Here is a 26,627-nt window from a genome sequence, read left to right on the forward strand (position 1 = left end):
AGGAACATTGTGTACTGCAAAGAGAATCACGTTCAACTTTATTTTAACATCTGCACAGGTACAATTATTGCAGTTATATCAAGATCTATGTGACAGTGGTGCGATGAATGTAATCCACACTGACTGATACAGAAACAGTATATATATATATATATATATATATATAGCAAATTAATGTGCCTTATTGTTTACTTTATTAAAAGTATTCTTATTTCCTATTTCACTTTATAATGAGATAGGTTTTATCCTTAACATCTTAATCTGCAAAGTAGGGGAATGCAACTCCATTTACTCAAATACTACAAGTGTGTACAATTTTGAGGTAAAATTAACATGTTATGTTTCATACTACAATAATCCAATTTTGTGTTAGGGTCACTTACCCCTCCACATGGATTTAAATAAATTAATAAATAAGTAATTTGACTTTTAAGTACAATCAAGTTGACAGTAGGAATCTCAATGCAGTATTGTTAACAACAATCCATCAAATTACTGGTAAAATGACTAAAATAAATAATTCAGAACCCTTCAAAACCCTTGGTAACAAACCATTGCGTCATTTAATTAGAATTATAATCACAGTAACACAACTGTAAGAATACAAATGTTATAAAATGTGCCTCCGTGTGAAAGGATAAAGATGAATTTAGAAAATGTGTTGAAGATATTTCAAAGCTAATTTAATCAATCACTATTCCAATATTTAAATTGATAATACCCCAGTTTTTTTGTTCTGAGGGTGCATTTAAAACCTCAGCCTCCAGGAGGCGCTGCTGGGGACTCTCCTGACTTTCTTTTTCTCCTCTCAGTACGATGAGTAAATGTGATGCAGGCTTGAACAAGTGGGGGCACGTCATCTTTTGCAGAGGAGGGAGGCCACCTTCCTCACCCGACGCACCACGTTCATGTGAGAGGCTCAGTTTCCTCCATCCCTCCATCCATCCCTCCATCCTGGATGGTGCACACACACATTCCTCTTTCTCCATCCATGGAGGAGCAGTGAGGTCGGGATCCACCGGGCTGCAGCCGGGGAGAGACGCAGTTCTCCACACCGACGGGGAAGCACCCAGGCCGGGAGAAGGAAGAAGAAGGAGGCGTCTGCAAAATGGTCGGTGATGGTGGATCAGGAGGCGGCTGCAGTTGCCATCATGTGAGCGCGGACGAGGCGCGTAAAGCCGCCGGGGATGATGGTGAGTGGTGGATCGTTGTGCACGGTGCATGCGTCTCTTTTGTTTTTAGTCTCACGCAAACACACACACACACACACACACACACATACACACCTGCTGTCAGACCCCTTGAAACCTGTGCGTTTTAATGGGAATTCAACTGGTTTATTAAAGGCAACAAACCAGGAGGGCTGTGGTTTGAATTGAGGTCAGCGAGCTGCGTGTGATGGAGGCAGAGGTCTGACCCAGATGGCCGCATCAGGGTCGATCATTCACTCGGTTGCATTGGATGGATGGATGAAAGGATGGATGGATGGATGGATGGATAGATACTGTTGACAAGAGTTTCGAGTGTATTTCTGGTATGTCTAGACCAGTGGTGGAGTTTCAGCTCTCCCGGGGGTCCCTGAAGGGGTCTCAAACAAACCCAATCAGGTCTAAGCTCAGTTTCAATTACAGGCCATTATCCCTTATTAATTCAGCCGTGATTAAATGTGGTATTAAGAGTATTTTCTAACACTTACTTACTCATATTAAATAGCTTAAAAACATTGACAATGGTAGAAACTGAAGGGCATCAAAACAAAGGACATGATGTCATGATGATTGCCTGATTACAATAATACATTGGCAAAATAACTGTAATTGAGTAGTTGGTTTGTGTGGCAAACTAATCTTCTGTGTCGATGTTCATAACTCGTGTGTTTAATTGTTTCTCCTTCAGTCTCGCAGAATTAGCAATTATCAAAAATCCGTAAATCATGATTTTATTGTTTTATTGTGCACTTTCTTACAACATACTTCTTTTATTTTGTTGGGAATAGAAGCCATGTTGTTCTGCTATTAATAAGACAATAACCGCAGCCGATAAGTCAATCAACAGGAATCAACCAATGAAAAATGCTAATGGTTCCATCATATCAAATTTGAAGATTTGCTGTTATACGATTTATAAATGGAATCAATTTGTGTTTAGGAATGTCTGTTGGATAAAATAGGTCATTTGCACCAGGCACTGTGGGTGCTCAAAGTCTACGTGATTACAAAAATGTAGAATCGATAAGTCATTGGGAACCTGTTTTTGGTTGAACTCGAGTAAACTGGGTGACCTGACAAGGAAGCTGGATGAACTGGGACCCTGAGGTTTTTAATGTGTTTCTATTTCCGCTTCGTGGGGAATGGGTGAGACGCTTTAGAGGTTGGAGCCTCCCAGTGGGTTGTGGCAGCGTGATGAGTTAAATCCGATCTTTATTTTATTCATATGAAGAGCGAGCAGTGAGGGAATGTTGTGGGAACTGGTCTTCGAAAGTGGTCTTTGACTTGTGACCTCGGCTGTGTGGGTCCCTGTCATGTAACCAGTTTGAGACTTTTACTATGTGACAGGAGCCATTTTCCTGCAGGAAGAAATCCCTTGGTATTAAAGGGGCCTAAAGTGTGTCAAGAAAACTGCAAACTCCCATTACCCCACCAGGAAGGATGCATCCATGCATTAATGCTGCTATGCCACAGTGAGCACCTTGTAGTAGGTTCCCGCACTCCTGTTCGAGGATCATAAGTTCCGTGATGGATTACAGGGGTGGAGGAGGTCAGATAGATACCAGAGGGCCAGGACGTGAAGGGATTTATAGGTGAGGAGGAGGACTTTGTACTTCATGCATGACTTGAGCCGAAGCCTGTGAAGATGGAGCCGGTTGGGGGTGATGTGCAAGTCTGAGGTGTCACATTTTGTGATGTTTGACGTGAACTGAAGCTCCTGACCAGCATCTGCAGGATTTCCATGCCCCAGACTCCTGCCGCGTGATCGTCCGACTGGATAATTGCATCAATAATGGAGTGTTCCTAATAAAGTGCTCAATGAACAAACGTGGAAAAATGCAGATGTCAGTGAACTCAAACATCGCTGGGTTTTGTTCTTGTGGTGCATTCAAGCAAGTCGTTTTAACCATGTTTACAAAAGAGACTTCTGTTGTCTAACCTGCTCTTGTTGAGGACACTCGGAGCGGCATTCTGGGTAATGGCGGGACGTCGCCAAAGCGGAGCATGCGAGGCAGATTAGAGGAGAAGTGGAAGATGGCACTTCATCACGATCATAACCCTGGATTTGTTTTGAACTTGGCAGACTGAGAAACAGTGAGGGAACACGAGGAGGGAATTTTCAGCTCGGAGCCGCCTGATTTAAAAAAAACCTGCAGACTGTGAGCGTGCTCTTTGTGCATTCGCTGTGTGTCAGGCCGCTGTCTTATCAGGGCAGTCAGGCGGCACAGATCGAGCTCTGCAGCCCGCCGGTGGAATGAAAATGCCACAACACGTCGCTTCGGATCCGCCAGTGGGTCAACCTCCCTGGCCTGGTGCTGCACGCGTGCTCCCTCACCCCGTATCCCCCCTCCTCACCCTGAGCTGACGTGGAGGAGGCCGAGTTTAGTCTCTGTCTGCAGCAGCTTCACCACGATCTGATAAACAGCAGCTCCAGCTCTTTGTTTTCCAGCCTCTCTGTAGCAGACGTCTGGAATGGAGAAATGAAAATATATGTTTTCAGGTACTCTGGAATGGTTTGTCACTCTTTTACACACTTTGAATGAGACAGATGTATTCTGGTTGTTTCCTGCTGTCTGTCCCACTCGACAGACACTTCATTTGACTTTGTGGCCGAAGGTCAAGGTCACGTTGACCTCACAACACCTTATTTGTTGTGACAAATGACCCTTACCAATACCTGATATTAAGTCTTTAAATATTCACCATGCATATTAAGTCTGAACCAAAGACGTACGATGCGTCGCTCCACTTCCTCCCACGATCCAAAAATGATACGAACGCCGCCATATTGCGCAGTTGATATACCTCTTTATAAGGTCTGTACACACATCAATTAAACTACAACTTATTGCAGTTGTAGTTTTTTGACATGAGGTTGTGTTCTCGTGTTGCATTTAGTTTCCGTGTTGCGTTTCCTAGCAGCACGCGCAGAGCCGTGAGAAGCTGTGGGAACGCACAGGTCAGAGATCCCTCCGAGGCGTTCAGGGTCCAGCGGTGTTGACAGATCTCACCGGCTCCAGCTAATTACTGAACGGTGTCAAACAGTGAGCTGAGGCCTTTAGGCTGCTGAGGTGCCAGATGTTTGTTCAGGGATTCAGAGCCTGTTGATGGAGCTGACAGGTGCAGAGAGGCAGAGAAGAGTCTGTGGCTCGTTGCTGCTCATTTCAGGAAAAACCTGTTTTAGTAGATTGGTTTCATTTATAAATATGGCCTATGCTGAATGTCTGTAGTATCAGAGGAGGCAAGTCAGTAATACATTAACATGATGTAAATGTAAACCCAAGAAATGCTACAGACTCCTCATTGGTCCACATATGCCTGATGTTTTCATCCTTCGCCATGTTTCCTCTCTCCTGCAGCCAAAGCATTGGTGCATTCGAATAGTCCATTTTCCTTAAGAACCTTCCTAACTGAGTGAAATGACCTGGAAATATTTCAGCGGACAGTGGCCGCCATAATAAGATGGATATTTTCTAAATGATAAGGAAAGGAGCCTCAATGCTTCCTAACTTATCTCCTTTAGCTTGGGAAACATCGCTACATCCTTTTTGAATGCCGAATGCCGTCCCACAATGCTTTGCTCTAGCAACATTTAAAGCTACCTAACTTTGTATTTTGCCTGGACAAACTAAATACAAATATATAAAAGTTATTTCAACCTCACATTACTATATTATTCTTTATTAGTCTTTTTGTTTTACTTTCGTTTTCTATAAAATCTGTTTTGTTGTTATTTCTGTGGGTAACGTATGATTTAATGTTTCCACTGGAACCTAAGAGTTTACAGCAGAGAGTACCGTTCATTTTGTAGGCATCTTCTGTTACAAATAAAGGAATCTGATGTTCTCCGCACCATGGCATCCTTTCCTAACTCCTTACCGCTTCTCTTTCATGTTTTGACTTGACCTCGTGACCTATTCCATCGGGGTCAGGGAACAGTGGTTAGGAAAGGAGATTATTTCAAGTTTCCCGACGCAGCCCTTGAGTGTCATTGCAGTTCGTCACAATAACATTGCAATATTTAGTACTGTTGTTTAAATTCATTATATGCTAAATGAAACTGTACATAAAAACAATTGGACTGAAGTTCACCTAATGTCACTTTGACCTCGTCCTTCCAGGGCCTCGACTCTCGGGCATCAATACCCATAAATTGCAACATTTATCATCGATATTGATCAGATGTTCCACTGCTCTGTTGATCGGGACTCGATATTGCAGCTCGACACACATCTTGTTTAAATACCAGCTATTCGCTGGGTAGAGAAATCCTATTTACTGATGTGATTAGCGGTTGCCCTGTTCTCGGGTTTGAGCCATCAACCCCGGAGCGGCACGACAGAGAGGATCATGGGATCATGTGTCTATGTGTAATTAACTCTAATTGATCGGCTTCATTTGGCTTTTCAGAGCCAAACATCAGCAGAAGGTTGTTTCTGATTTGTTTGTGACACATTCTGTGAATACCGTGAATAATTCATCCACATTCGAGACGGCTGATTAAATGAGCTTCAATACCAGTGAAGTCCTGGGGGTGAATTGGTGGTTTGAGGCTGGCGATGGATCGGTTGTCCGTGGTTTGCACTTCCTCTCCAGCACTTTGTTTGGCACTTATGTTTTCTGCTTTTCTCGGAAAGTGCAGCAGTCATGTTCCCGAGCATCGTCTTTCTTTATGCGTTGAGCCTTCGGTGTCAGACTCCACAGATTGGATGCATCTCTCGCTCTGTGTTTTAGTTGCTCCTCCTTGGGAACAAACTTCATTGATATTCCCGAGGCGGCTCCCTCAGGGCGGCGGGCGGTGCTGCGGACAGGGAGATACAAAGTGATCTGGTTGGGGAATGTGCAGTCATACTGAGCAGCTGGATGAAGAAGGCGTCTGTATTGTAAGAGGGTGGCAGTTATGCAAGAGGGACTCGTCACCGAGAAGCAGACAAACAAATGCATTTAGTTCCTAGAAGGCCAACGTGCTGCTGCAGGTCCGATGCTGCCTGAGAGGAACCTACGGGTGAAACACGATGGTCGAAAAGGACCCGAGACTCCTCGGCTCAGGGTGAAAACGGCGTCTGACTCAAACAACGGCCTCAGTGTCGTCCTCCTCCTTCACCTAGGATTCCTCCATCAACAGATTCCTCACATTCCGCCCAATCAGAGGAGGTGACAGCAGCCGCACGTGGCTTCAGAAAAGTGGAGCATCCCATTCCCATTCGCAGCCTTATGTAACCTGCTCAGCGAGCGGCAGAGGAGGTGTGAGGACGCCTCGGCCTCTTGGCGTCCTGCGGTCGTGCCTAATCCTCGCAGAGTCGTGCCGGTGATCGTGGGTGAGAGCCAACGAGCGCCGCAAATAATCTTCATCTGGACAAATGTTGTCCCTGTTCGACAGTTTTAAGGAATAACAATCTGATGGTCATTCAGATCTGGATTTTGAAACCAGGGGCTTTCATTCAGTTCTGAAAACATGTCCTCAGCTTCTGACTGACACATGGTAACAGCCACATATATTTTTAAAGATCGTTAATTGAATTTCGATTTTTAGTCGGATGGAAAAAACACTTTTCTGTTCTATTTATGTTTTTCTGCTCCCAGAGGTATTTCTCTCTCTTTTTTTAAACAGAAATGAGCACAAAGACACTTGATCTATCTGCTTATTTACCTGAACAATAAGACAATATTCTCCCTGTGCTTTCTAAATATATTGTAATTCTGCTTCATTTGCCAATAGAAAGGAAAAACAGCAATGAAAAAATAACTGGGGCAACCTCGTTGTGGAACTTCCTCAAAAAGAGAAACGAACAAGCGAGGAGGAGAATAATTTTCATTTATTTCTTGCTGCTATTGTCTTTTATTCCGAGAGTAAATTGTGTTGCAGCACGAGAAACCTTCAATCTAGAGTAGTAGAATTTATTGTGTCTTTCTTTGAGTTGAGGATGAAGGCAAAATATGTGACTGATGCTTTTTTCTGAATTGGTTTTTATTCCCAACACATCCCCGACAGCTCTCAACATTGGCTAGAGCTGTCCTCTCCTGTCCTGTCATGTCCTGACCCATCTGACCTGCCTTTTGTTTCTGTATGACTGAGACACAAACACACACACACACACACACACGCTCAAAGCACATGTCATGATCCTGCTGCCATCCGCCACATCCTCTTCCCACGCAGTCATGTTTCCACAGCAACCCCATCCAGTATTGATTGGCATGTGCAGAGGGATGGCGGTTGGCGTGCCAGGTTATCGGCAGGGGCGACTGACGACTGCAGTCTCTCTCTCTCTCTCTCTCTCTCTCTCTCTCTCTCTCTCTCTCTCTCCCGGAAGAAGACATGTACGCCGGCGACACATTTGGTCTTCCTTCCGCTGCGAGCGACAGGACATCGGCAGCTCGCTCTGAGCTCATCGAAGAAGCGTCCCCTTGTTTTTGGCAGCTCGCCCACCAGCCTGTTACCTTTGGACGGCTCATGCATGACGCTGGGAGACAGAGAGAGGTCTGTCGCTCTGCGTCATGTGCTCCGGCTCATTTTCTCATTAAACCGCCATCGGTCGCACATACACACACTCGCAAAACGAGGGGTAGAGGCTCCGGATGAGCACATGCCGCTGCCTCGGTCAGACGGGCAGATTTCTCAGGTCAGTGATGGAGCGTGGAGGTGGTTGAGCTTAATGACTTAACATCACAGTTTACTTTGGTCACCAAGTCTTTAAGATAGTGGGTAAACTGGGATACTCTGGATGTAGGGCTGGGAAACTTTAACTTTAACTTAATGCTCTAAATATCATTTTAATAAGCTTATGTGTTAGTTATATTAATGTGATTTTGCACTTTGATATCCAACTTTTATGTATGTGCTCATGAATGAAATGAGTCATATTTTGTGGGAGACCATTTTACATATTGTTCAATCTGCTGATAATCTTCTCATTTATTGTTTTTGGTCTATACAATATCAAAACAGGGCTATAAATGATTTAGTTTCCAAGTCAACTGGAGGTGATTGTTACTTTAAGAGGGTTAAAAAGCAGAACTTGAATATTTTCTCACACATGTAACCTGAGGAAAATTGTTTATATAAAGGTATCAGCCACAACCTGTTTTTTAAATTCTAAAGAAGCCGTCTTTTATTTTCCGAACACGAGCAGAGTTTATTTTCATTCATCCGTGCACCTGCAGTCTTTTCTCCCATGTTGCACCTGTTTGTAAACACACGGAGCTTTGTGCCTGTGCTTTAATGGTTTTGAATCACGGGGAATCGTTGCCAATGCAAAGTGATCTTGAAAGCAGCCGAAGCGCAGTGAGCAATGCGTCTCGACGCCGTTACGTAACGTAGCGTCTTTCTTTTCTTTTCTTTCCCCTTCTCTTTCATTTTTATCTCTCCTTTTTCAGTTTTACCCTCTCGCCCAAGAGCTGAGCTGTTGTCAGTTTACTTTTCAAGTTATTTATCGAAGTGTCAGTTTATTTAGAGTTAGTGATGGCTGGTGTTAGAGGTTAGGAGTGTCTTCCTTTCCTCCCTCCCTCCTCTCTTCTTTTATTCTTTTATTCTAATCCCTTCTTGTCATCCTACTGCCTTTTATTTCCTAAACCATTTAATTTCATCTAATCCATTCTTCCTCTTTGTTGTTGGTGTTTTCAACCTGTTGCAACCTGTTGGATGACACATGGACGGAAATAATGTATTTCTTGCGTTTTCCAGTCTGCAGATTTACTCTTATGTGTTAATAGTGGAGAGTTTTTATGATTCCAAGGTGGAAGTTGGAGGTCAAAGATCAAGTTTGTGGTGACCTCCCAAAGCAATTTGTTTCGCATTGTGACCACGATGCCTCAAGAACGTCTTGAGGAAATTGTGTCAAATTTGGTACAAATGTTCACTTGGACTCCTGGATGAAGTGATTCGGATTTGGCTCTTTTCCAAGGTCACGGTGGCTTCACAAAACATATTTCTGGCCCATTTGAACACGAGATCTGTGACTGAGTCTGGCTCAGTCATTTCTTCAAATTCAGTTGTCATAAACCGCAGCTCCATTGAGTTATCCTGTAGTTCTAGACTTCCTGTGGCCTGCAGACATCCAGGCCTTGAGTGAAAAATAAGTAACAAGAAACGATCAATTATTCCCAACCTTTTCGGATTGATCGTGTTATTTCTTGAGCAGAGAAATAAAGATCATGGTTGCAGTGTTCCTGGCGAAGACTCTTTCTGACATTGGCCAAACGTCATGAGTGAACATGGAAAACATATGTCTGGCCAGACAGTCGCTGATGAGTTATCTGGGGTTTGTGTCCCCTGCTCCCATTGGCTGAAGCTGACCCTCCGACTCAGGGGATTAACACAGCTGGGTGTCGGACACACACAAACACTACTGAAACACCACACTGCAAAAACTGTTGATAGTTTTCAAATGAAATGGACTTGTAGCTTTAATTTTTTCTAGAATCTTATATCTTTTCACGTTGCTCAAGGAAGTTTATAGCTTTATAAATAAATATGGCCAATTTGTGAGAAGAATTATTGAAAATATACAGATTATCACTTGAAAGTATGGCAGCACAAACCCTGTGAAGTTGGCGAATATGTTTCTTGCTCTTTGTGCCTCTGTAGAGAAGCTTGAAACAGACGCAGAGGAGGAGAGATCGGAACAGAAAATATATTTTTGTTGAATAAACACGTCGTGAAGCAGATTTCATGAGTCACAGGGTTATGAAACCTACACAGAAAATACTCTGGCGTTAAAAAACTGAGACGAGAGAGATCCTCAAAGTGAGACAGAAAACGACACTTCTCAGATGAAGTCTTCATCTACAGTCAAGGTTAAAGAGAAGGAGGAAGGAATCCTGTTACACTTCAACACGTTTGAAGAAATGATCTGACCCAGACGTCTCTGTCGGTCGTAGCTCATCAGGATGCAAAGTGAATCATGACGCCCACCTTCGTTGCGCAGCAAAAACAGAATTCCTTCTATTTTTTACTCCTATTGAATGAATGTTAACTCAGTGGAGTTTTAAAATGTTCCAAGCTGAGTATGAGATGGGCTGTAGATAAAGCCGGACGACGTGTCTCTGCTTCCTCCTGCCAAAATACATCTAATTCTTGTGGCGCCATCTTCTGCCTTTTGACGTCGCTTGGAGCCGCAATCTGCACAGTATTCATCGTGGTGTTGAATTCCTGCTACATACGCTCAACCGATCATGACTCGCTCCTGGCTGTCATGTAGTTACTCATTCAAAACAAACACTTGAACGTACATCAGTTTGATAAGAACTACCTACATTTTTTATGTGGTCCATGTCCCATCCACCAACATGGAGGAGTCTGGGTTAATGCCTGCAGTTGGCCACCAGGAGGTGATCAGCACTGAGGCTGTAGGATGGTTGAGGATCTAGACATGGCCTTAGAGTTGATTTGCATTGGATATAACAGAAGTTGACGCCCTTGTCTTCTCCATTTTCTTGTGTTTGTCAGTTTAGGTGGGAGCTTCCTCTCTATTTCCCGTCATCTGTCGGATCTTCTGTGACAAAACACAGCATTTGAAAACGCCTCACAGGTGCTGAACGGCACAGTTCCCTGCAGGCGTTTGAACGCATCATCCTTTTCAAGACAAAACACTTTGCTGTCAGCTCCTTCACCAAGAAACACGATTCTCCCAACGTGCCAATGTGAAATTTATGCTTTTAAAACCAGTCAGCAGTCACTTGTATGCCAGAACTACTAGAATTAATGGCTATAACTTTAGTGAAGTAAAAGGAGCTGAGCGGTTGTCTGGACTCCAGGGTGCAGGTCAGACCTGATGCAGCGTGTTGCTCCTCAGCCACGCGGTGCACTCTGTGTATTAATAGACCCAGTTTCCTTTATTCATGAAAAAGCTTTGCTGTCTTCCCGTCGCTGCCGCCGCTGATGATGTCAGAGTTGAAAATGGCTGCACATCTGTGTCAGTGTGTCTGGGTCTCATGGAGTGAGCCACAAACAGTTTGAACCCTTTTAAACTGCCTTTTCCTTCCGTTTTGTTTTTGTCTAGACTAGGAACTGATTGTTTGGAGAGGTTTTCCTTGCTGAGCCAATAAGAGGAGTGGGATCGATCCCAGTTTGCGACGTAAATTACTTTAATTACACAGAGACAAGGAGGCTCTTCAAACCAAATTCAGATGATCTGATGCTCACAGAGTAAATCTGGCGTTTCATTTTGCCTCTGGGAGGGATCCGTTTCTCCAGCCACGAGACGGATGCATTCAGTCGCCATCTTTTCCCGTTGATCCAGAAGCTGTGGAGTCAATATTTATCATATCAATAAAGGAAGTTGTTGATTTATCCGTTATTATTTCTGGAACCGAGCTGCATCCGTCTCACGCACACTTGCAAACCACTTGCTTAACAGAATAACTTGTATCACAATCGATTCTTCATTTTGCCATGGACTTTTGTGTGAAGCTCTTTGTAACCTTGTTTAGATAAGTGCTATACAAATAAAGTTATTATTATTATTGTTATTATTACTGGCACATATGGTCACTTGTGCAAACATTTTTAAAACTTGTTTCTAGCTACCTTTTTAACTCAACTTATTTTCATTTTCATAACTTCACTGTTTGGATTATTTTGACTTACTAAACATTCTGAAAACATCAGTCTGGATATTATCAACATTTGTCATGATGTGTAATGAGGTTGATGACTGTGTTTGTGTGTTTGTGTGAGTCATTAACACTATGATTTGATTTAGATCTGAGAGGAGCGTTGCTATAGTAGGAGAACCTGCTTTTATAACACACACATTCATATGAATACATTCATAGAGGGAACAGGCAAGGTCATTGATTGGCTCTTACACTGTTGCTATGGGAGTTTAAGCTCCTCTTCCATTGGCCGAGTCCCGGACCAGGACTACCGGCTGCCTGTCAGTATGCAGAGGTTGTCACGGCAACAGACAGGAAGCGGGGTAATGGGAGGAGAGTGTTGTTGTTGTTGCTGCAGATTCGCAACGCCGAGGAAGAAGCTCCACTCTTGTTTATTTTGTCTGTCTCTGTGTGTGTGTGTGTGTGGTTTTTCTCTAACAGAGGATGATCCGTCTGCAAACATAAGAACTGCACATTTTGATCTGGGGGAGCAGGAAACAGCTTAATTCTGCAGGACACACACGCACGCGCCTACGCACACGTGCACGCACACAAACAGGGTCACCCAGTTGTAACCTACTAATCCTCCACAGAAAGATGATTATTAATATGACATGTTTGGATGAATATGGGGATTAAAATGTTGATAGAGTGTATGTGGGTGTGGTGATTGTGATTGTGTTTCTATATGCAGGCTATTTTAGACTGTGTGTGTGCACAGTCGCTCCTTTCAAATGCAGCAGCACCTCGATGTCAGACACCCACACACACACTTGCGTTAGTCGTAATTAAGGCCAATTTATCCGCTTTCATCAACCTTTTCATTTGAGATCTTTCACTGTCAAAGTGAGGCGGCCTTTCCCAGCTCGAGGTCACGTGGGGTCGACTCCGGCTCCCAGCTGCATCTGTCCAGCCTTTTTTAAAACCACCTTCCCTGCAGGAAAGGGAGACGCCAGACATGCTTGTTCTTTCCGACCAGTTTCAACCTCCTGCGTGACACAAACAAATATTTATGTACTCCTTACTGACCCAACCCTCGAGGGTGGTAATTAAGTAGAGGCTGAAGGGGGGGGAGTGATGAAAGTGAAGAGGTGCTGAAGGGAGGTAGGAAGGATTCAGGATGCAAAAGGAAAGTAGGAAGGGTCAGGGGATCTCATGTATATCCCAGACTCCAGACAGAAGTTACGTAAGCACCTCTGACCCAGAAATGTTCCCCAGTTGGACTGAGCTCACCCCGAGATGGAGAGAACAAAAGCAACCGCAGGGGGAGGGGGTGTGGGAATGAGGGGACACAGTTTTTTTTTTTCCTGCTTCAGTTCTGCAAATGATCAATTCTTCTCCCTTTTTAATTGCACTCGCTGAAACTTTCCTACATTTTCTGCACTTTTCCTCCTCATCAGTGTTTCTAGAGCTCGTGAAAATCCTGGAAAAGTTTCAGGAATCCGACACATAAGAGAAAAATCTCATCAGGTTTCTTTTTATATTAATATTTGTTTTACAGGTCACAGATCAGATATAAATGGTTTGTCATCATACTAGTCTAAAAGGAAGTTTACATACATCATTACTATCAACGTCCTCCCCTTCAACCCAGGGAGAGCACAGGGCTCTGATTGCCCTCGTCCACCCTGCTCCAACACCCGCTGTCATCTGAGCTATTATTATCCACTGATACTGCTGGGCGGGGGGAAGCCAAACTGTGTGCATGTGTGTGTGTGTTTGTGTGTGTGTATGTGGACACCAAGCAAAAATCAGGTTTTAATACTGCTTCAAATTTGAAAGCCACTTTAGCGCTGATGTTGATCCTTTTGGATCATGCCTGTGGTTTTGCCTGGTTTATCTCATTATATTGAAATCGATTAGACTTGGTCTGCATTTTTACAAATCATATAGTAAAAGCCCACCAGTTTTCTGTTTGATTTCTGTTAATCAACATGCAATAATCACTTACATTGAACATGACATAAGATTTTGGCCCTTTAAATTAAAATAACACTTGTTTGTCTAGCTTTTGTCTTCATCTCTTCTCTTTTCTATCCACAGATAAAACCATGCACCTGGGCAGTGTTCCATAGCCTCCCCTGCCCCGCGCCTCCCACCTGATCACCTCTTCTCCCCCATCTCTCCTCTTTACCTCCATCTCCCTCACCTCCCTCCCTCTCCCCGCCATGTCGACCACCCTGGATCCGCTGCTGGACCAGCCCTTCCAGAAGCTGAGCCCCGAGCGGCTCGATGGCTGCGAGGACACCGCCGGCCGCTACAAGGTGGTCCCCTGTGTTGTCTGCTCAATGTGCTGTCTTTTCGGCATCATTTACTGCTTCTTTGGTGAGTTGGGAAGTTTAACTGGAACCTTCCTGAAAGTTTGACCCCCTGCCTCAGAAATGTTGCGTCATATGTTTCCTCCTCTCCTTTCAGGCTATCGCTGCTTCAAAGCCGTGATGTTCCTGACGGGCCTGATGTTCGGCTCTGTCGTCATCTTCATGCTCTGCTACAAGGAGCGCGTGCTGGACACCCAGCTGAGCGCGGAGGCCTCGGTGGGCATCGGCCTGGGCATCGGCACGCTCTGCGGCCTGGTCACCATGCTGGTCCGCAGTGTAGGCCTCTTTATGGTGGGCCTGCTGCTGGGCTTGCTGGTAGCCGTGGCCACCCTGGTGGGCCTGGAGGAGCTGTCCGACAGCCCGCCGCGTTCCGTCTGGGTGCCCCTTGGCGTGCTGCTTGGCCTGGGCATGCTGTTCGCCGTGCTCACCCTGCAGTGGCAGCGTCTCTTTACCACGGTGTCGACCGCGATGTTCGGTGCAGCCGTGATCACGGTGGCGTTGGACTACTTCGTAGAGCTCTTCGCCCTGGTGCTGTACATGTACGAGCGGCTGAAAGCAGCACCTGGCAAACCTGTGTGCTGGCTGACGTGGGTGGTGCTCGGGGTGTGGCCTGCCCTCACCCTGCTGGGTGTCATGGTCCAGTGGAAGGTGACCGCTGAGGGATACTCCCATACCAAGGGTGAGGAAAACCGGTAGTTCATATCTCTCAAACAAGTGGTTTTTCCAGGCTTTCTCCATTTACTTCTTCACCACAGGTAAAGCAAAGCATCACAAAAGCTCTTAGTGTCTCCTCACCGCCCGTCTCCCCTTTCCTCCACAGTGATCATCAGCCGGCAGCAGAGGAGGATGCAGGTGATGCGGATTCGTCAGCGCGACGACCGCTACCGCAACAAGAAGAAGAAGAAGCAGCAGCACGGCGCCGCCTCCCACCATCAAAACCCGGCCAAGCCAGTCTCTGAGCCCGCCTACCGCCGCAAACCAAACCCCATCCGCCGCTACGACACGGACGTCCTCTCACCGGTGAGGAGCTTTCTCCGTTTGTTGTCTCGACCGACGAGTTGCACGTTTTTTTCCTTCACTTTTTAGTTTTAAACAAAACTGTCATTTCGCAGAGCTACATCCAGAGTTTCCGAGACCGGCAGGTGCAGGCGCAGCCCTTCCCGGGACGGCTGGTTATTGGACCCCATGCCGTGGTGGACGTGGGCTACGACCGCAGCTCCACGACCCCCCTCAGCGGAGCAGCGGGACCCTCGCTCAGGGTCTGACCACTTCTCCCACTCACAGAGGCCTGAACACACCACGAACCAGGGAGACGTATGACTCTAAAATCACCACCCGCCTGGGGGTAATCACGAACCACCTCTAGGTTTAAATGCAAATATTCTGGGCTAAATACAATCTGGGTTTAGCCTCACTCTTAAAGGGATGAAGATATGTTTAGGGCTGGATTTCCCCCAAAATGTGAACAAATTTGAGTCTTTATTGATTAAATGTTAGGTTCTAAAGCTCCACTCCCCTTGTGTATACCTGCTGGAGCTGTCAGTGTGGTGCAGAGGTTTAATCCGACCTCTTATAGCTGTCTCTCGGTAGATTCAAATGCACAAATGCATGCATGCACTTGCACACAAACACACACCGCGGATACACTCTCGAGGGGGTTGATGCTGAGACCCGCTGTAACCAGCCCCCGACCTGTCTGTCACCATCTCAAGTCAAACCAGATCAGGGATCAGAGTTTGAGTGCAAACCCGCCTCAGGTTCAAACATCGGGCATCGTGCTAAAGATTCAAACACAACTTTGCCCTCACTCAGCGTGCTGTTTCCTTACTGCTGCCGTCATTTCTCAGCTGATGCGGCAGAAGCAACCACGTTCCTCAGCCTGTAGGCATCTTAAACGCCCAATGAAGATTATCTATAAAAAGGGAAGTAAGGGCCCTTGCTTTCTGTGCCATCTGGACTTAAAGAAAATCCTCTTTCAAATGGGAAGAGACGTCTTCGCTGTCGTTTTCGAAGGAGGGAAACCCTTCATCCCCATTGGTGCTGGACGATACACTACTCCAAGCGTCACACTTCTCCCCGGAGAGGGGGGATCTGTTTAAACGGGTGCCTTGCCCCTCCTTGGACTGTACCAAGACTGTAGGAGGGGGGTTTCTGGCAGATCTCCCATCGATGGTTTGTTTTTGCATTAAATGTGATCACAGATTTTTTTTTTTAAGAGGGTGGGGTGGGGGGGTAGTAGCCATGGAGTTACAACAAGCAGGGTAGACGATAATGAAGGGGAGTTGTTGCTTGCCGTCTTCACAGATGCCTGGACATACGAGGAGGATTTGCTTCCAGCTGACAGACAAAAAGCCATATTTACACTGACACCTCGTGAGATTCACACATACGGAAGAAAGATTAAGAAGATTTTCGAGTGCAGAAAGGAACATGTTTCTGTGATTAGTTTACATTTTGAATTTTATCACTGCAGTGCCAACTTGTGGCTCTCCAAGAGATTAGTAGTAGTGTTTTTATCCCGTAAGAATAGATGGAAGATAAGTTTCAGTCTTTCCACCATCTGTCGTTGTGTAAAAAGTTTCAAACGTAGGTCTCCAAGCTCTTTCGTTGAAATTATAATAGATATATATACGGTATGTATGCCCTTTGGTGTTTGCCTGACAGAAGTAAGGGATGTAAGGTTTCATTTATTTTTCCACAATGATAGCGCCCCCTGTGTGACTGTCAGGATCAGTGCTGCAATTTGATTGGATTGTGGGCAAAAACAGAAACTTGTAATAAAAAGATCCGCAGTAGGTCAAAACCATTGTAATTGGATTATATTATGTTTTATTCCACAATATTGTTGTAACTGTAGATGTGTTTCACTCTTTCCATCATCTGCCACCATATGAATATATCCACATTTGATAAAACAGAACTTGCAAATGTCCCGACAAAATGTGACCATTTTTGTCATTGTCGTTTTATTTTTTTTAAATCGACAGATTTGCGTGATTTTTAAATCGTGATTAAAACTTTAAACGCACTTTGAATAAAACCAGACCACGCTGAGGTGTCAGTGTAATCCAGGCTCCAAGCGTCAAAACAAGTAAAGTGGACTAGTGGCCATACCGACTTTTTCTTGGACCAACGACTCCACGTGCATTGATTTTCTTCTTTTCTTGTTTCTTAACTTAACTTTTTTTTGTCAACATATGAAAAATGTGAATACTCTGTCATCGCCTGTTACCTTATTTAATTGTTTTGGTGTGGAAGGAAACGCAAACTAATGTGCGGGGAATGGCGGGGGGGGGGGGGGGGGGGGGGTGAATGGACGGTGTATTCTTCTTCGACTGTCGGAAATGCATGATCTCGCCCGATCCATCCCGGCCCCCCCCCCCCCCCCCCCCCGTTCCGCCGTGCGTGGCTTCGTTTTGGCTCCTCCCACCCTCCCTTCATGTGCATCGATGTGAAACATGTACAGCACTTAATAATGTTTTTTTTTTTTTTTTTACCCTTTTATCATTCTCAACAGTTTGATTTCTTCTCTTAGGGGTCTGATTTAATGGAGACATTTCCAGTGGGATGTATTTATTTGCTGATTTATTTATTTCTGTAATGGAGCGTGCAATGTCATCACTGTAGGCCAGTAACGCCATGCTTTTTTTAAATTGACTATTATGACTATGATTATTAAAGCATGTGTTCCTATGGGCCTGTATACCATCGCTGTGTGAGAATCGTCTTTTAACACAAGGACACACACTCGGCTGTAGCAGGAATCCACTTCTCTTTTATTAGGGAATATTACCTGAAAGTCACAAGAGGACGTTGGCTTGTGCTAACAGCCCCCCCCCCCCCTCCAGCCACTCTCTCTCTCTCTCTCTCTCTTTATCTGATTATTTTCTACCTCACACAACCACCCCTTCCTATCTCTTCATCTCCAGACATCTTTTAATCTACTCCTCCATCTCCTCCTTTTTTTTTTTCATCTGTCCTCCCTGCATCCCCTTGATGAACACAGGCACATTCGGCCGCTGCTCATTCTCATCACGCTCCTGATTGGACGAAACCGGTGACTCTGACCTTGACAAACAGGAAACCAGAGAGCGAATCGTGTGTGGAGAGAGGAATATATGAACTTAAGTGCGTTTTCGGATAAGGGCGGCGATCTATCTGCACACTTTTACGACCCGGATGGTGTTAAGCTGAGATATTGCAGTAGAAGATTTACTCGCCTGCAGTGAAATTATCAATTTTCTGTGACATTAAACACGAAATGAAAATCTAATCAAGTCCTTTTTTTCTGATTTTACTGCTGACAATTCCTAGTTTTTCTTCTTTCAAGGTCAACAACAGGTCTAATATATTCTGGTTTATCAGTACATTAAAGAAAATAAGATATTAAACACAGCCTTTGCAGCCGTATAGCTACACACATGTATGTATGCAGCTGAACTAAACCAGTAAGCACAGATAAATAGCCCCTGATAAACTTAATGATACCACCAACCTGCTTAAATTCACATATTGAATTAACTCTCAGACCACAGCAGTACATGTCATACTGATAACTTTGCAGAGTCTATTTCCATGTAGTTTTATTTGCACATCTTTTTTTTTTGTTATCTTCATCTGTCCGTCTCAGGGAGGGACAGAATTGTGTTTTTTTTCTTTGGTTTCCACTCTTCTTCGGTTCTGCAGACGGTTACATGATGTCGTGCTGGTGCTGCGTCGACTCGCTGACGACCTGCGAGGCGGGAAACACAGCGGTCAGGGTGACAATCTTAATAGCAGATTTATTGGGAAGTGTAAATCCCTTTATAATCCATATCATGTGCCAAGCCTGAGCAGGTCTGGAGTGTGTGGTGCGTTCACTTGCACAACGAAACCCGGCGAGCCGCCTGCTGCTCACAGGTGGAACAAATTCCAACTAAATGGTGATGGTGGTGAAACAGCTCCAGTCACATTTCAGGTATGTGGATCTGTTTTTCTTATCCTAGCTGCAAGAACAGTATAATATTACAGTTGCATGTAGCACCAAGTATGTGTGTTAAGCAAGAAGTGTGGGCTCTTAACTGTATCTCAAAGGAACTCTAAAAATCGTTTAAAACCAAAGACTTGTTGTAGGTAGTTTTGTTGTGTGCTATAGTTCAGTGACGCATTTCAGAGGAATCTAGAGATTGTACATGTTATTAATTGTATGTGATATATATATTAGACTTTCGGTCTTTTCCCTGTAGTCTTTTCTCTATTGTGTCATATCTGTGCTTTATCCAATTTCTTATTTTCTGTCTGAATAATGTTAATGATGAGAATAAACTAAGAATAAAACAGATTTTTGATATCACTTATCTGAACAAGAGGCAAACATTTCTAGAAAGAGTTAGTGTGTTTCTTGTCCTAAGAAAATAAGGTGTTTAGCTTCTGTGTTTTTTCTTTCTTCATTAGCAGGAGGTGAGATTTAAAAATAACAGCATGCCATCATTCAGCACAGTCAGCAGAGCTGCACGTTGGCAAAGCGTAACAGTGTCAATTTGTTGTGCTGATAAAATAGCAGTCTCAGCTCGTCACAACATGCCTGGAATGTGTTTTTTTTCCAAGGAAACTGTGGGTGCAGTGTTTTTCCAGTCGGGTGGGACGGGGATATTTGCACGTCCCTTCGGCTCAACGAGTTGTTACGTTGTGTTTGTGTGTTTTGTGTGTGTGTGTGTGTGTGCCTGCGCATGCTCCACCTCTCCATCTCGGGTCTCGATGGTCTTGATGAGAACAGTTTTCTTTGAATGCATCTCAGTGGAGCGCGGCTGGTGTTCAGGGCTGGTCTCTGTACAATCCGGAAAAAAGTCATTGTTAATATCATCAGTTCTACTATTTATATCGAAATTAACCAGATCATTTGGGTTTAAAGCTTATTTTTTATTCTGATGATTTAACTACATATTCAAATGTTGGTCAGACAGTGGTGTGTTCAGGTAACAGTGGATGGGATCGTACCTCGGAAGCTCAGGGTGGAGTAGCTCTGCACAGGCAAGGCAATTCTGCCGGGGTGGAAAAACAGATATTTTCATGAATGTTGAAAATGTGAGATCAATTTTATACTCGCTTTCAATTATTATTACCAATACAAAATAAAGTGTCTAAACTAAATCAAAAATATTTTAAATTTTTCTGTATACAAAGTGATACTACAAAATGTTGCACACCCATAGGTCGGTCGTTTTGGCCCCAAGGTTTCGAATTTTCTTATAAAAATCTGCATCACCTGCTCTCCTCTCCTTCCAGCAGCTTCCTGTAGGTGGCGATCTCCACATCCAGCGCCATCTTGATGTTGAGCAGGTCCTGGTACTCGCGGAGGTGGCGCGCCATCTCGTCCTTCATGTTGGCGATCTCCGCCTCCAGCCGAGCGATGTTGTCCTGGAAGCCGCCGGCGTCGCGTCCGTGACGCTCCTCCATGTCCCTCATCTGCCTCATCAGGGACTCGTTCTGGATTGGTGGTGGTGGAGGTAGATCTTTACTTTGTGTGTGTGTGTGTTTGTGTTTATGTGTGTGTGTGTATGTGAGAGAGAGAGAGATGCGGGACTTACGGTGCCTTTGAGTGAGTCGATCTCACAGGTGTAGGACTGGATCTGGTGTCTAAACTCCATGGTCTCCTGACGGGCCGTCTTCAGTGCGTCGTTGTTCTTGCTCACCGCCTGGTTCAGGTCAGACACCTGCAGGGCCAAAGGTCAAAGGTCAAAGTTCATGTGCAACTGCTGCAGAGGGCTGTACCTTCTCTGACCAGTGTTCCCAGCTCAGAGCCGAGGGTTTGCGATCAGGAACAAAACTGAATGGCTAAAGAGAAATCTCAACATCTGGGGCAAAGGGGAACAACTGCTGATTAAACAAACCACAATAAAACATCTGTCTCTCTCTCTCTCTCTCTCACCTTGGACTTATACCAGTCCTCGGCCTCTGAGATGTTCTTGGCGGCGATGCCTTCGTACTGTGCTCTGATGTCCCTCAGTGCCGCCGTCAGGTCCGGTTTGGACATGTCCATCTGGATTTGGACCTGAGTTTCCTGCATCTGGGTCTGCAGCTCGCGGATCTCCTGCAGGAGGAGGAGGAGGAGGAGGAGGAGGAAGAGGAGGAAGAGGAGGAAAGGGGAGGTCAAGGGAGGGTCATAGGGTCAGGGTGTATGACTACATTAGGAGAATGGTAGCAAGCAACCCCCTAACTCCACTTTGGCATCATGTAGCCATCACTTTCCTATCAATACACACAATGCTTATTTTAGGCCTACATCTGCTGTGGGAGATTTCAGCTTTATGCATGCTTTGTGAAACTGTATACTTTGTCAATCCGGTTGTTCTTCATCTCTCTCTCACACACACACACACACACACACACACACACACACACACACACACACACACACACACACACACACACACACACACACAGACACGCACACACATACAGAGTCAGATGTAAAAACAGATGCTAACAAACATGTCAAGGTCACTTGAACGTTTCCTACAAATGAACTCCATGTTGTTTTGTTGTCTAAATTTCATTGGTAAAATATTGTGCCTCTAAATGATGAAATAACTCATTGAAATACGACAGAAATATGTTGAAATATGACAGAAAAAAAAGGGAACCTCTTCATGGATCTTCTTGAGGAAGGCGATCTCCTCCTGCAGCGTCTCGATGCGTCTCTCCAGGTCCAGACGAGCCAGAGTGGCAGCGTCCACATCCTGCACAGGTTTGGTAAGTCAGTCATGTTTGCACTTGTAATATGAACAATCCAAATACTTACATCTTGTGTTGCCAGATAGTCTGGAATTTGTCAGATAAATTCTATCATTGCTAGTTTGCCTTATTTTTTAAGTTACCCTCATAACCTCAATGTACAATAAAATATATTGATAAAATGTTAACTTCATGATTATAGTTGTGGAATTGATAGATGAATAAGGTAGAAATATGCAGAGTGAAGAACCTTGTGTAGGACTTCTTCTCAGGACTCACCGCTCTGAAAGCAGCCAGGTTGTTTTCTGCATCCTCTTTCTGAAGCATCTCCTCGTGGAGCCTGGAGGAGGTGATGAAGACGTGTGAGAGAGCAAGATGAGATCAATAATTCACTGATCACCATCACTGGCTGAGGCCATGATTGAAAGTGCCTCCATGTCCTCCTAAAATGCTTGTATTTTTCATAATTTATTTAAGGTAGATGTTTAGAGACATTTTCCTATAGCATCCATTTCCGTGGAGCAGCTCTCTCAGGGAAATTCCTCTGAAATGAGCTTCTCCTTTACAGGATATTTTAAATTTAGAATACTTTTTTGGTGCCTTAATCATCTTGACACATATATGTCATTAACATACTGGAATTATCCTGAAAAACACCAGTAAGATGACCTCGCTGTGACCAGTTGTAGCTACAGTCCAGATTCCCATTTACAGTTCACTACCAATGCTTTATCAGATATATTTGGAAAAAAAAGATTTTCCCTGTAAAACATCTGGACCGAAATGCAACAGACAAAAGCCGATAGCGCTTTTATTCATGGAACAAAGGCTCCCAAGCAAAACCAGATGCTATTGTAATCCTCTTAAGTGCTCATTTCATTTATTACACCACAAAAAGCATCTTTAAATCAAAAGTGCAGCCACTGCATTTAACGTTAGAGAATAAAAAACAACCTCTGCACAAAATCCCGACAGCAGTAAGATAAGATAAAGCAGCAGCTACGTTTTATTTTAATTTGTTTTTAGTCAAAGTGAAATCCCACAAGAGGGACCTGCCAGTGAATGTTTTAGATTTTATTTGAATCGCAGTAGCTCTGTCTTTCCTCCGAATCCTTATAAAAGTGACACTTCAAATGTAAACCACAGAGAGAGAAAGAGAAAAGACAGATGATTAGAGATCCCTCAGATATGTCTGAGGACTTTCCTCTCCTTTTATAGAAGAGGACAGTGTAAACATGTGTGTGTGGGAGAGTGAGTGTGATGAGGTCTAACTTTGGTCAGACTCGTGCATTAACACACACACACACACACAATATATTTTATATAACAAATCACACGTTCTCTTTTCTGTCTTTGGACTGAACAGATCCAACCTTGTGTCTTGCTCAGCATCATCTTAAACCTGCTTTAAATCCAACTTCCTTTTCAGGTCTAAATTTTAGCTGTTAAACGCTGATATATTTATAGATCCAGAATTTCGAAAGAATTCACATCCTGCTACACATTTAAAAAAAACATACAATATTGCTGTAAAAGAGTAGTAGAAGTAACACACCTCAACTTGATATATGCATTCATGTTGTATATTAATTGTGTTACTGCAAATTAAACATGAAAAGAGGATTCAAGGCCTCCATATAGTTAAAGTATTGCCGGAAATAGAACTTGCAGCAAGTAGAAAACCCCGTAAATATGCAGAGAGGTATATTACCAGTGTATTATTTATAGTTATAGTAGTAGTAGTACTGGTAGTTAAGAATCTCTTAAATAAATACAAAGCCCGGTACTAGATTAAATGCACTTACTTATTTTCCACAATTTGTGTTTTAAAAACATTTATTCATTTATGTTTTATTCCTCATTTCATCGCAGACATTGTCATTATGTGCGTATGTGAAGTATTGCATTAAGGCTAATGTATATTTTTGATGGTCTTAATTAATTAACTCCTGAGTTGTCTTCTACTCTTGATTTTAAATCCAGCTGCCTCACAAACTCATAAAAACGCTTGTTTCTTCACCGTCATCGAACCGTCATCTTTGCATTTGCCGACACGCTCCAAAACAAGCCAGTTATTCGTCTCTCTCAAAATAAAATCTAACGCTGTCGTTTATATTATGTCAAGTTATTATTATCACCCACAGTGGGTGAGCTAAAACTCAGCTTGTTTAATTTCACCTCCCAAGCATTGCACAAACAATGAGTCATCCACAACTTTCTTATGATGTAGGAATTATTTTTAGTCTTCAGTCTTTTCTTCTCAATTCAAACTCAAATGTAGGACCCACAGTAGCACGCTGTGTAAAAAAAGAAATTATCTGAGGAGCATTGTGTACTTAAGCCAAAAAGTAAGTTTTTAAGTTATAAAGTTCTACAATTGTGTCTACCTCCAACGCTAAATACTGAATCTGACAACAGCAGGCGTCTAAAGTTCATGTTGGAGTTCGCGGAGCTGCTACATATCAATAATCACCGCAATAATCCCTCTGGAAAACATCTTCTGCCTTTTATTTGTAAAATGTTCAGAACCCTGCAAAACCCCTGTCATGCCTCCTTTAAAACGAAATCTGTCATCAGGGTTTAAAACTCCTTTGCGTAACCGTAACAAACAGCAGGCAACACCTCCAGCTGAGACTCACTCATCTCCAACACGTAGCAGACATGATACTACACACTAGTTTGTGTGTCATCACATTCATCCACCCACCCCTCTATGTCTTCACCCTCATGTGGTGAAGTGTGAATCAGCAGAGACACACAGGGATGTTTCCAGGTTTGCTTGTTCAGGATTTGTTTTGAACTGTTTCACTTTCTCTCCCCTTTTAACACACGCACATTCCATTGACTTGCATTGATTTACTGGAGAACTGGAGTTTTACTCTAACCTCTAAATCGAACTTGCCCAATCCCAACCCTTAACCTTACCCTAAGCTTAAACCTAACCTACATCTAAACCTAAAACAAACCTTAAAACATGTCTTCACCTTAGAGTTTCATGATTTCTCTTTTGGGGACATCCTTTTTGTCCCCGTAAGGAAGACAAGTCCCCATAGTGTGACTCTGTAAACAGACATGAGTAATACCTGGACCACACACACACACACACTCACATTCTCCACATGCATATGGCTGCAGAAGTTGCATTGATACATCAGCATGCACACACTTTCTTACACACACTGGTAAACTCACCATGACCAATTCATGCCTTAACCTAACCTTAACTTAGATACAATTCACATCTGACCCCTAACCTTAACCAGGCCCTCAGAAATTATGTTTTGCCCCATTATAACTGAGCTCTGGTCCCCATGAGGTCTACTGGTAACAAAAATGAGTTCACACCTTAAAGAAACACACACACACCCCTACTTGCTCCTCCCACCTGTTTTTGAGCTTGTCCAGGTCATCCACCATGTTGTCCCGCTCCACCTCCACGCGAGACCTCTGATTGGTCACTATCTCCACCTGCCTCCTCAGCTCGCTCATCTCCTCCTCGTACAGGTCGGCGATGCGTGTGGGCTCGCGGCCGCGCAGGCGCTCCACCTCCACCGCCAGCGCCTGGTTCTGCTGCTCCAGGAAGCGCACCTTCTCGATGTAGCTGGCGAAGCGGTCGTTCAGGTGCTGCAGCTCGACCTTCTCGTTGGTCCGCGTGGTCAGGAACTCCTGGTTCAGGGCGTCGGCCAGACTGAAGTCCAGCGTCTCGCCCATGCCTGCGTGGGAGCGGGACATGGAGGCCCTTGACGCTGCCACCGGCCCGCCATAGTAGCTGGAGGAGAAGCGGTGAGCGGGCGCCGACTTGTTCCGGGTCACCTCGTAGACCCTTGAGGTGGCGTGGCCCCCGGCACCACCGCTCTGGCCGGTGAATGAGCGGTTGAGGGACGGTGAGGCGTAGGTGCCTTGGCCGAAGGTGCGGCGGTAGGAGGAGGCGGTTTGGGCGGAGGAGCTGTAGGAGGCCATGTTGGAGGACGCGTTGGGCCTGGTGAGGGCTGCAGGAGAGAAGAAGCACTGAAGAAGAAGCAGCTGCCCCCAGCTATTTGTAGTTACCCCCTCCCTCACTTTTCACCCCCTCCTCCTTCTCTTTGTCTGTCAGGTCTTTGTTTCTCTCTCTCGTTTTTCTTTCCGAACTTTTTCTGTCACCTTTCTTTTGTCTATACCTCCTGCACCCTTTCCCCCCCTCTTTTCATTGCACTCTCTTCATTTTCCCCTTTGGACGATTCTACCATACCCTAGATTACATTCAATGTTTGTTTGTTTTCTACATCCAATCCAAACTAGAATGGCAGCAAGTAATAAAACCCACACTTACAACATCTGTGGGGAACCAAATGCCGTCACATTGTTAGAAAAAGGCCGAACCAGGTTTTGTTTTATTTGAATTTTGGCTTGACGAAGAGGTTCAAGTGGATCAAAACTCTTTGACAGTGACTGTGAAACTTTATGTTTTCCTGGACTTATCAACGACTTTGGCTCAAATTCAGTCTTAGAGGTGAAAACGTCAGAAACCACTCTGATGAGTCATCTCTGAAGACAATGCCAAACCTCTTCTCTAAACCTTGAGTGCAGAGGAGTAGCTATATCACCCCGTACGCACAAGTCCATGAGAAAAATCATCTCCTGCCGCCTCTTGTGATCTCACGACATAACAATGTGAGGAAGCGAGGACATTGGCTTTCAATTCTCGCCATCGTCCTCACATGGTGAGGCAGTGGAGGTTGTTGATGCCGGCGCCCGAGAGGGGGACGAAGACAAACCTGCCTTAAAAAGGAAATCTATCCCCTCCTGAGAAACG

General features: G+C 44.4%; 2 protein-coding genes across 8 annotated transcripts; one reads left to right on the forward strand and one right to left on the reverse strand.

Moving 5' to 3' along the window:
• Nucleotides 1–213: 213 nt before the first annotated feature.
• On the forward strand, nt 214–16,317 carry tmem198b (transmembrane protein 198b). The gene is made up of 5 exons (XM_053417488.1): nt 214–1,193; nt 13,848–14,129; nt 14,220–14,801; nt 14,943–15,142; nt 15,235–16,317. The coding sequence occupies exons 2-5, from the start codon at nt 13,973–13,975 to the stop codon at nt 15,385–15,387; spliced, it is 1,092 nt and encodes a 363-aa protein (XP_053273463.1). The 5' UTR covers nt 214–1,193; nt 13,848–13,972; the 3' UTR covers nt 15,388–16,317.
• A 1,664-nt stretch (nt 16,318–17,981) lies between these two features.
• On the reverse strand, nt 17,982–25,795 carry LOC128431199 (desmin). Of its 7 annotated transcripts, none has more exons than XM_053417443.1 (9): nt 25,221–25,795; nt 22,118–22,175; nt 21,745–21,840; nt 21,030–21,191; nt 20,689–20,814; nt 20,367–20,587; nt 20,099–20,142; nt 19,840–19,928; nt 17,982–18,854 (listed from the first exon to the last, which is right to left on the reverse strand). In XM_053417443.1, exons 1-9 carry the CDS (start codon nt 25,793–25,795, stop codon nt 18,813–18,815), a joined length of 1,413 nt encoding a protein of 470 aa, XP_053273418.1. In that variant the 3' UTR covers nt 17,982–18,812. The 7 variants fall into 7 exon arrangements, with proteins under 7 accessions (XP_053273418.1, XP_053273420.1, XP_053273419.1 ...); XM_053417445.1 differs by having other exon boundaries at nt 20,367–20,518; nt 22,115–22,175; XM_053417444.1 differs by having other exon boundaries at nt 20,367–20,566; nt 22,115–22,175.
• Nucleotides 25,796–26,627: the final 832 nt, after the last annotated feature.

This window comes from Pleuronectes platessa, chromosome 24, assembly GCF_947347685.1.
Source record: "Pleuronectes platessa chromosome 24, fPlePla1.1, whole genome shotgun sequence".
Lineage (NCBI taxonomy): Eukaryota > Metazoa > Chordata > Actinopteri > Pleuronectiformes > Pleuronectidae > Pleuronectes > Pleuronectes platessa.

Coding starts and splice junctions, on each gene's coding strand:
- tmem198b (XM_053417488.1), top strand. CDS start 13,973: ATGTCGACCACCCTGGATCCGCTGCTGGACCAGCCCTTCCAGAAGCTG. Junction 14,802..14,942: donor GGGATACTCCCATACCAAGG/GTGAGGAAAACC, acceptor TTTCCTCCACAG/TGATCATCAGCCGGCAGCAG. Junction 15,143..15,234: donor ACACGGACGTCCTCTCACCG/GTGAGGAGCTTT, acceptor GTCATTTCGCAG/AGCTACATCCAGAGTTTCCG.
- LOC128431199 (XM_053417441.1), bottom strand. CDS start 25,795: ATGGCCTCCTACAGCTCCTCCGCCCAAACCGCCTCCTCCTACCGCCGC. Junction 20,143..20,366: donor CTGGAAGGAGAGGAGAGCAG/GTGATGCAGATT, acceptor CCACCCCGGCAG/AATTGCCTTGCCTGTGCAGA. Junction 18,891..19,839: donor TCGAGACCCGAGATGGAGAG/GTGGAGCATGCG, acceptor TCTGCTATTAAG/ATTGTCACCCTGACCGCTGT.